At 36.1% G+C, this 11,029-nt stretch overlaps 1 protein-coding gene across 1 annotated transcript; it reads right to left on the bottom strand.

Annotated features, from left to right (window-relative positions):
• Positions 1-2,604: 2,604 nt before the first annotated feature.
• On the bottom strand, positions 2,605-9,194 carry LOC145638873 (uncharacterized). The gene is made up of 2 exons (XM_081689928.1): positions 8,944-9,194; positions 2,605-6,194 (listed from the first exon to the last, which is right to left on the bottom strand). Exon 2 carries the CDS (start codon positions 6,049-6,051, stop codon positions 2,971-2,973), a length of 3,081 nt encoding a protein of 1,026 aa, XP_081546054.1. The 5' UTR covers positions 6,052-6,194; positions 8,944-9,194; the 3' UTR covers positions 2,605-2,970.
• Between the last annotated feature and the right edge of the window lie 1,835 nt (positions 9,195-11,029).

Raw genomic sequence — 11,029 nt, 5'->3', positions numbered from 1 at the left:
ACACTTAAACAATATTCACTCCACCATACCATATAACAATAACCAATAAATACTTAACCCCCCCCCCCCACCCACCCACTTTGTCCGATTCATCGACCGAACAATTGACTTCTTCTTCATGACTACACTGTCCAACTGCTCATAAGTTGCAAGCACACATTAGCTTTTACATGACAACTCTATTACAACACAATAAACCTGAATCATTTCAAATAAACATCTATTACATCAAACAGGTAACTAAGGCATAACAACAAACTAATTGCTTTTGCATGACAATTCTATTACATTAGAATTTGCATGACAATTCTATTACAACACAATAAACCAAAATCATTTCTAATAATCATCTATTACATCAAACAGGTAACTAAGACATAACAACAAATAATTGCTTACAAATAACAAACCCGAAAGGAAATAACTAAGGCATGTATTACTAATGAAATAATTGCTTAGAAATTACTAAGGAAATAAAACATAAATAAAGCGGACAATATTCCTTCAATTACGTAACAAGCAATAATACCACACCGTCAACACCATAAACGCATTCATATGGATAAAAGGCCAAACTAGACGATCCAACACAAACATTTACCTCAATCGTTCAACACTACCCTTTACTGCACAAAAAAAAAAAAAAAAAAAAAAAAAAAAAAAAAAAAAAAAAAAAGCTAACTTTTATTCAATTTCCTCCCCCAAATTAAACCCTATTTCTCCCAATTGCGAAACATTTCATGGAAAATAAACCTTTATCGTTCAACACAACCGAATTAAACACTAACGGCAAAACTTCCCTTATTTAAACCTTACATGCAAAATTTCCCCTTATTTAAACCTTATTTGCAAAATTTAAAACCACATCTTCCCAATTACAATACAGAATTCCGTCCATTTTCTTGACATATATCCCAAAATGCGACCCTTCCTCCCCAATACTAAATAATTTCAAGAATTTCACAAATAAAACCCTAATAAACCCTAACTTTTATTTCAACAAAGCAACACGCTAACTAATCGACGATTATAAGTAAAACCCTAAGTTGTACATTTCAAAATTCATAAATTAAACATATAAATACGTACATGTTCCAACAATGGAGGGACTTTGTGTACAAATTCACAATATTTCTTCGTCGAGGAGATGGATGGAAACCGGAAGAACCTCAAAAATTAGGACTTCATCGGGGCCGGAGAGAGAAAAAATGAGGTTATAGAGGAGAGATGAAATACGAACATAGCATAGAGAGTCAGAGACCCGACTTTAGGAAGATAAAAGGACATGTCACACTTTCTTTGTAATGGGATGCTTTACCTCGAAACGGCGAAACTAGGTGGCCAAATTCAAAATACAAATTAAAATACGCTTATGCCTCTGCGAGACAAGGCTAAATGTCTCGCAACCCTCCGTTTGGAAAGCCTCAAAAATGGGGGTGGAGTACTCCCGTTGAAAATGCTCAAATCATGAACAAAAAGTCATTTTTGCAAATAATTATGACAAAATACCATATACATTAGTCATAAAGCATTAGTGATAGACATACAACTGCAATTAATCTTCTCAAAGGGCTAACCATATCGCGTGCGATGCTCGCATTATACTCCCTAGTTTCAATAAAAGTACACATTAATGTACAACAATACAATGCTTCAAAAAAAATGTACAACAATACAAAGGAATTGCAACTAGGGATGTCAATGGGTCGAAGCTGGGTCTCGGGGCCAGATCCTCACCCAAACCCGAAATTTTAGAGGTGGACCCAAATCCGACCCAGACCCACTGGGTCCTAAAAAATCAAACCCAAATCCATCGGGTCTCGGGTCTAAAACGGGTCCAAAATGGGTTTAACTATAATTTTTATTAATTTTTTTTATAATCTTTCATATATTATAAATTTATAACTATAATAATACTTGAAAATAATCCGTTTAAAAAAAAATACTTGAAAATAATTAAAGATGCATTAAAAATCTTGTTCATAATTTTGACACAAATAATTTTTCATTCAAAAGTAAAGAAAAAAAAAATCTTAAAAACTAAATTTCTTCGTCGTACCGACTTTCTCTAAAGTCTATCCTCTAATTACGTAGTATATTATTAAAGTATATCGGATTAAGTGGTTTTTTTAATAATATAATATCTAATATATATTATTATTTAAAAAAAAAATTTTAAATAAAAATACAGGTCCATGGAATGGATCAAGGTCGGGTCTAGATCTACATTTTTTGGACCCAGACCCATTGAACTTAGACCCAGACCCATCGGGTCTAAAATTTAAGGACCCGGACCCTAAAATATGGATCGGGTCCAACCGGGTCTGGTTCAGGTCTAGGACCCATTGCCATCCCTACAATGCAACTCTATAATTTTCTTAGCTCCTGTGAAAATTCACAATAGGAAAAACATTATAACGGAGGATTGTAATCAAGGACTAGTCAAATTAGGAAATTAGAATATATGAACAATTCCATAGTAAATACAGTACAAGCTTGATATAAACAATTTAATATAAGTTGAAAATGAAGTGATTCTATGTAAATTAATGTAACTATAGTTGACGTCAATCTTAAAGACATAATTCTTACACAAGACAAAAATGTAAAAGGAACAAATCTTTTAATTTCTATGTATGGGTGAGACATTACAGCTACATGTACCAAATATTTCTATTCTTGCAATGGCCTTATATGAAACAATTAAAGAAAAAAAAAGGGGGGGAAATATGGAAAATAAAAATAAATCAATAAACCTAATTCGGTAATTCCTCTCCTCTAGCTGTTGACCCCATGAATCACTATCAAGCCCAATAGTATCCGGACTTTATTCAGTTTTTAAAAGCTAAATCCCAACCCTCCTACTCTCAGAATCAGCATATTTCAGGCTGATGTTATGCATCAGTAAAGCTTTCTTCAGTTGTTAGGCCAAAAACCAAAGACAGAGACCCTGAACAATCGAAAATCTTTCTACAAATGTGGCGGTTGTTGATGTTTGTAGTTAGTGGGATAAAGCTCCCATCCACTATCAGGCTCCTTTCGTTTTCCACCACTGTTCCCAGAACCCATTGGTCTGAAACTCTCTCTCAGCTGCTCTTCTGACGGCCTACTCTGGACATGGGAAATGAAGAGTGGCCTAAAAAATGAAGGATCGGGGTTTCCAGCTTCAACAGCATTACCAAACCCAGAGTTCAAATCAAAACTAGGGCGCAAAGGACTAGCATGGGTAGGACCAGGAGTTGCACTCATCATGTTCATGACCAAGGGTGACTGACAATAGGTAGATGGAACATTTGAAGCAGAGCCCATCATTTGAGGTAGAAAAGGGGCTCCTCTTGAATCAAAAACATATGGAATTGGTCCACCAGGTCTGTAAATCTGTGCTGATGCAAGAGAGACAGCAGAGCCCATGGCAAGCCCATTATACCCATAGACAGACTGTGGATAAGGAACTGCAGGTCCCAATCCCATCAACGGTCCTCTTAACAAGCTAGCATCCATAACAGGCTCCGGTGCCCTCCCATTCAGAAAAGGCAACGGAGTTTGAGGAGGAAATGCATTCCTCTTGACCTTGGTTCCCATAATCGAAATAACTGTGTCATCCGGAGGTCCCATACATGGGTTGACTTTACGAGAAGACTCGCCAAGAATGACAGGTTGGTCCGACGAATCATTGCAATTGAAAAGGTTGTCATTTAAGTCAAAGTTCCTCATTGAAGGCTGCATGCATGATGAAGAGGAAGCAGGCGATGGACTTCGCTGGCAGATTTGAGGTTGGAACACAAGTCCACCCATTTTCCAATCGCATGCTGGAAGACCCCCATCATCATCTGTTTGGTTGAGGTCCAATTTGAGCCTCTGAGATCTTTTGGGACTTAATTCAACTGAAGACTCACCTGAAGGCAGGCTAGGTAATAACTGTTTTGGTTTACCCAGCATTGGATTAACAATCTTATCATCTCCGCGTTCAGCAACATTCAAATCAAAATCAAGAAAATCTTGCCTCTGCCTTGAACCGCTGCTAGTGCCCCCACCAGAAAGAGCCTTGTCACTATCAGAGGCCCGACGAGGAGATGCTGGTCGAAATGCACTTGTTGCGGCAGATCCTTTCCAGCCAAGACTTCCCTCAAATTGAAGAGGGCCTGCTGGCATTCCAGAAGCCACAACAGCTCTGGATGCAGAAACAACTGATACAGGGTTTGAGCTTGTATCGAGCTGATGATCAGCATCCTCAGACGAGAATTCCCGATTGAGATCAAATTCCCAGATGTTTTTCTCTGTAATGCTCTCGGGTTCCCGTGCAACATCAGTCACTAAGGAGGACTCTGCATCTTGAGTGTGGTTTGTAGGATTTGTCTTTACATTAGTCAAAGACATGACAGGAACCTTTCCAGAAGCATCAGGGGTGTTTTCTGTTGCCGATAACTGGTTCGCCAGGCCATCTATCTGCAAGTCTTGCTCTGCATTTATAGACTTCGGGCTATCCTGTGGCTTACCACCACCTCTTGATACTCTGTCAGAAGAAGAAGAGAATGATGATGAAGATGATGATGATGATGAAGAAGATGAGGCAGAGCTACCAGATTGCTCATAAAAACCAACTACTTCTCTCTCTACTTCTTTGGCAACAAGCCGAGCAACTTCTAGAGCATCAACAGTGCCATTCTCAAGGTCCATATCTTGCGTCTGCCTAATGATATCAGTAGTTTTGCTGTTTTTTGTTAGTCTTGCAAATTCACAACTGCTGCCAAGATATCTCCTCTCACTTTGGCGATACCTTTTAAGCTCAGAATGGTCATCAAGATCATCCAGTCTGGAGAGAGTTGATGTTTGAATCTTGGATTCCTTCAATGCAGAGCCATCACCTTGCTCCAAAGCATTTTGATCCCTATCATCCATCACATTGCTTGACTCTTCAACAGGCCTATCTGTATTGCATGAAGACGTCACTTTCATCGGTGATTCACTTTTGACATCATATGCTCCAATATCAGATTTAACAACAGCTTCCTCAACGGCCTTAGCATCATTTCCCGGAGATATATCTTTGCTATCAGAAACATCAAAGGTAGAAGTAACCTTCATATCACCAGATCTATCAGGCAACAACTCATTCTTACTTTCATGCTTTGCATCTTCACCCTTCAAAGCCTCGGAAATAAGCCCATCTTTGCTTTGTCTTGACAATGTAATGCATTCCGAATCCAATATTCCATCAGATGGGCATACTTCTTCCCTGACAAGATCACCATCAGTCGATTCTAGCTTGGAAGACATATCGGGGAATCCAGTGTTAGAACCTTCATGATTAGAAATCATCTGAAAATCATCCTTATCATTAGACAATTCAACTTTTCCCCCTTCAGCACCTTCAACCTTCTGATTGCCAGAAGATCTTGTTGGGGAGCCATTATTTGCAGTGACCTGAGATTCAAGATCTTGATTATCTACCTTTGGATTATTTTGAGTATCTACCTTTGGATTATTTTGAGTATCTACCTTTGGATCATTTTGATTATCTAACTTTGGATCATTTTGATTATCTAACTTCGGATCATTATAAACTGGGGCCTTCTCTACATCCATACTTTTGAGATCAACATCCTTAGATCTCCAACTATCAAAGAGAGCTCTTGCTTTATCTTGAACTCTAGGGCTTTTATAGTTGAAAAGACTTTTGACAGTAATGCAAATTCCTGATGAAGCCAACTTCTCATTGTCTACCTGAAGTTTCTCAACCGCTTGCAACAGTGCTGAGATAGCCTCTTCCACGAAGCAATCACTCGCTTCGTCAGGAAATGCTTGAGCATCCTTTAGCCACCTATCAATAAACCAAAGCCCATTTAACTGGATGAAAAGATCAAGACATTCTTTGTTCTCTGTAGCTGCTATTGTGCCCGCAACAGCAGCCCACTGCCTTGTAGCATCGCCAACACTCTTCACTGAAGAATCTTTCTTCTTCTGCATAGCAGTAATCAATTCCTCAACACGAGCAGGGGCTGTGAACCCATCTTTCATCTCAGTCAAGGTAAAGAAGTCTTCAAGTGTCATAATGCTCACATTCCACTTAAATGCTTCCAAACTTCATACAAATACCCTGATGATACTAGATTTATACTCATCATTCAAAGAGAGAGTGCCACCAAACAATTCTGCAGAGAAGTCCAGCTTCCCAACAATGTTGAATCAGTCACCTATAGAATAAAAAAAAAAAAAAAAAAAAAAAAAAACAGGAAATTGTTGAGGATGAAAGAAAAGTACACAGATATTTGCAGAAAAGGAGAATGCTCTACAAAGATCTCTTTCAGGGGCAGATACACCACACAACAAAGAGCTACTCACAGACTCTTGAGTCCCACTTAACTGCCTACGTGACAAATTGACAAATAGAAAGGAATTAATCGTCTACGGAGTATATTCTGTTTTTCAAAGGAAAACAGCAGAGGCTAGTTAAGACTTAAAGTGCAAGGGTTAACAACTGAAGGTCTGAAAAAGGTGAATTTAGACATATAATCACAATATCATGACGTGAATAAGGTCCAAACAGTAGCTACATACTCTACTGTCCCAATTAAGGCTAGAAGTGTTATAGTGCTTTTAAAAAGGATTTCAGGAAGCAGGACTTGATGGATCTGATCATAAAAGCACATAAGTTACTCAATTCTGCTAACATTCTAACATGTATGTGCTTTAAAGACGGTTGGAAGTCCACGGATAAATTGAATCGGCAATGTAAGAGAAAGGATTGATATAAGACGATAAAAAAATGTCATACATACCAACAAAACAAGCAGAATGAAAAAATAAATAAAAAAGTAAAATAAAATGCCGTACATACCAATAGTACATGCAGAATGGTAACTAAATCTCAGCACAACAGTGCCAATAGTCACCATATATATATATATATATGACAGGTGTAACCAATCAGTAGGTATGTTATATCTTTACAAAATTCTCGTAAAGCTATATTCTCACCAAAGAGAGAAATATTCACTCCCAATGAACAAGGTCATTAACAGAAAAAAAATAGTACTACCTCCTTCCCAAAAGATATCATTCTATGTTAGGCTTCCTCAAACACAGACAGCATGCATTTTCAATAACATCAAGCATATAAACCACTTTCCATTTCCGCAAACCCAAACACCGAAGCAAAAGCCCAGTCTTTAAATTTGTTTTCCTAACTAGAATTTCTGGCCTAAGCACTGAAGCACTGTTTTTTGGGGCTCTTCAGAGTAGATCAAACTGAAAATCCAAGTTAAGACCGTGCAAGGTATACCTTCCATCAATATCCTAATAATGCATAAACATAACTAGCTTACATTTTTCATACAAGCTTACTTGACTCTCATTATCATATCTTGACATTAATTATAACTATTCTACCATTTCTGCTCTTTGCATATCAGAAAATAAACAGAGATTAAAAGCATGTGTTCCAAATGCGGAGTTCCCATCAATATTGGTCCTATGCAAACAACTACTAAATTAAGACGTGACGTGTCAACCCCCAATCCCCATAGAGGACTCAGAAGCCAATTTTTAACAAAAGGCCCAGTAGTCTAGGAAACCACCATTTCAAAGGGTGGATAATCCATCATGAAGCCATAATATACAATCCTCACCATCGAATACAATAACCCGAGAAGCTCTCTATATTGTACATATATGTAATTTGCTATCGACTTGAGCATCAAAAATATCCATCAGGAATCCACCTAAAGTTTGTGTGAGTTCCTGTGTTGAACATTATAACTAACAACTGAGGGTCATCAACTACAGTACAAAAACCTAGTTGGTTGCCACAGAATCAGTCACACACTCGCACCAGAACTGTTTCCTATTGAAACAAATAAAATATCAATAGATAACAAAAGAATAATAAGTTGAAACACATAAACGACTTGTCAGAAATCACCAGTTGGGCTAGTCCGACCAAGGAAAAGAATCCAAAAAAAAAGAGAGATTCATAATGAAAACCAGTTAAGGGTATTAGCTTCAGAAAACAAATGCTTAGCCAAAAAAAGATAGTCCTTTTCAGAAACTAAATCCTGAAAGGGTATTGATATCCAGAACTCTATGAACTGAAACTAACACTAAACAGGAAAAGACAGCAATTACAGCACGTGTTACGAGAAGGCTTTAATAAATTCTTGTTAACTGTAACTTAAGGAAAAACAGTTACATCGAAGACAACAAGGCACTGTAATGCCAATCACAAAAAGACCGATAGTTACAGTCACGAATACATACCAAAGAAACCCTAGTGTAGAAACAATGCAAACCATAATCACCGTTACGACTTACGAGGCAATCAAGAATACAAAAGCTATTCTACAAGGATGAGCTGCAAAGATCAGGAACTTAACATCTATACTCACCATCACATTAGTAATAAACGTTTCGAAATTTCCTCCTAACAATGAAGTTCCATAAAACAAAAGCTAAACTGCCATAATTGCTAATCAAATGAACAGTGCCCAACACAAGTATAGCAGAAAATTCAATATCCCAATTCAAAGCTACAGTACAAAGTGCACAAAACATACCCAAATCAACCTCTAAATGATCAAATTGCGCAACATTCCACGCCCAAATCACTAATAACAAGTTCAGCGCACATTCGAAACCCGAAAATCAAATAAACGGAGATAGGATACTTTACAAAAACCCTAAATTCAAATTCCTCGTGTTTGCTACAACAAAAACCTATCAATATATATATATAATAAAATAATCATACAACAATAACAACCCAGAAATTCATAACTCCATTAATACTACCCAGAAGCAAAAATAAATAAATTGCAAAAAACATCAAACATATAATATATATAAAAAAAAATCCAAAAATAAGAAACGAAGCAAAGATTAAAAGAGAATTATAACAAAATCAGAAAACAAACGCAATAAAATATAAAAATTTACAAAAATACTCACCGAAAACCCTAACTCTGGCTCAAAAAAATCCCCAAATCTTTTCTTCAACAATACACTCCCGAAATCTAAAGCTGACGCAACACTGAATTGAAAATTATTTGTATAAATTAATGAAAAAATAACAAAAAAATGAAAAAGTGAGAATTTGAAGCAAAAATTTGCCTTCACTTTCTCTCTCCTCTGTGACCTTTTCGAAGCAGAAGAGCAAACGTTACTTTCGTTTTTTCTTTTTCCTTTTTTTTTTTGTTTTTGGGTTTTTATTTGTTTTTTTTTTTTGGAAGAAGTACTCCGTAAAAATACTTGACTTTGTTCTCTCGTAACAGCAAATTTTTTACTTTTTATTTATTTTTCTTTTATTTTTGGTGAGTATTTGGGAGGATCATATGAGAGGCACGTGATGGAGAAGGTGACTGGGAATAGCCGGTAAAAAGGTTGTTTGTTCGTTGTTAAGTTGGTAGGAACTTTTTTAAAAAAATGTTTTATTTTGTTTGGTTTTTCTCAGTTGACTATGAAAGATTGATGACAGACAATTAAGTAAATAATGGACATACACATACGTCATGTAAGAAATCAAGAGAAAATAATGAACAGGTTAGAGAATGATATGGTGCTAATCAAGCGAGTCGATCATGAGTTGTGGGGTGCTCGACTCGACTCGAAAACTAATGTGTTTAACTCGTACTCGTTAAAATTTCGAGTCAATAAACCTGCTTGACTCGCGCTTGTTAAAGTTTCAAATCGAGTTAAGTAACTCACGATCTGGCGAATCTGCTCATTAAGATTTTGGTCAAAGGCCACCTTTTTTTTTTTTTTTTTTTTTTTTGTTCACTTATATAGTTTTCTTTATTTATTTATTTGTTACGAAAGCTTTACTCTTTCTTTTTTATCAACATAAATTAACTCTAATTAAATGTCAAATTATTTTAAACATGGTAACTTCGTTATAAATTATATAATAATAAAATATATTATTGAGTTGCTCATGAAATTATCGAGTCTAGTTAGAGCTTGCTCAACTTGTGCTCGTTAACATCTCGAGTCGAGTCGAATTCAAGTCGAGCCAATTCGAGCCGAGTTTTTACCGAGCTTTAACCGGGTCAAGTTCGAATTGCTACTCAACTCGATTAGCACCCCTAGGGAATAGTTAAGAAGTAATAAAAAAAAATTAAAAAGTAGAAGATGATTTTTTATATCAATTTCTTCTTATGATTTTCATTACTATGCTAGTATGCTATACCATTTATAGGGGAAACTATGTCATTGAACAGTCGTACCTGAAATGACTTTAAATATATTATATTGTTTATGGTATATTATTCACCTAAATACAATAAACTATTCTCAACATAGTCCTTAATTGAATGTCCGCCTTATGTAAAACACTAAATTTATTTGTCTCATTAAAAATCTTTCAAAGAAAAACCCAAAAGGAAATAATCATGCTGAAAAAAATTAGCAATCTTTCACCTAAGATTATACTTAATTTATTATCTCACAAAAAATCTATCACATTAAACTCAAATGAAATAAAAACCTAATTGAAGGAAAAGTAGTGCAGTGCAGTGCATGTGATTAAATTACTTTCTCTAATTTTAACATATACTCCGTATCTTGAAGATGACACATTCAAATTTAATACACCAGCTCTTTAAATTTTTATTCAATGGGAGTGACTAGGTAATAGGTTAGCGAGATAATTAATAAATGACCAAATTTGTGTCAATCTTACCTTCCTTTTGGATATCATGTGTGTAGAAGAGCATTGGTGTCAAACTGTCAATATTTCCTTCCTTCTAGAAACCAAGTGTAGGATATTAGATTCGAAATGTACAGAGTAGTCATAAAAGATTTAAAAGAAACCCTAACTAATATCACTCATTTACTCCTTCACTAGGCGTCACACTCTTCGCTCCTATTGAATGACACATTCTCACTCGCTCCTATTCTCCTCTGTCTCTCATATATATTCTCTCTCTTCACTTGTAGCTTCAAGTTATTCAGTCTCTGTATATAAAGGTATGGTGGTTAGGGTTTTTAAAAAAAATACACAACTACTTACCAAGCGGCGGCCTGGGAACGGCAGGTG

The sequence above is a fragment of the Chenopodium album genome, chromosome 7 (assembly GCF_948465745.1).
Source record: "Chenopodium album chromosome 7, dcCheAlbu1.1, whole genome shotgun sequence".
Classification (NCBI taxonomy): Eukaryota; Viridiplantae; Streptophyta; class Magnoliopsida; order Caryophyllales; family Amaranthaceae; genus Chenopodium; species Chenopodium album.
The sequence above is the reverse complement of the archived record's forward strand: the minus strand, read 5'-3'. Positions and strand labels throughout refer to the sequence as shown.

Coding starts and splice junctions, on each gene's coding strand:
- LOC145638873 (XM_081689928.1), bottom strand. CDS start 6,051: ATGACACTTGAAGACTTCTTTACCTTGACTGAGATGAAAGATGGGTTC.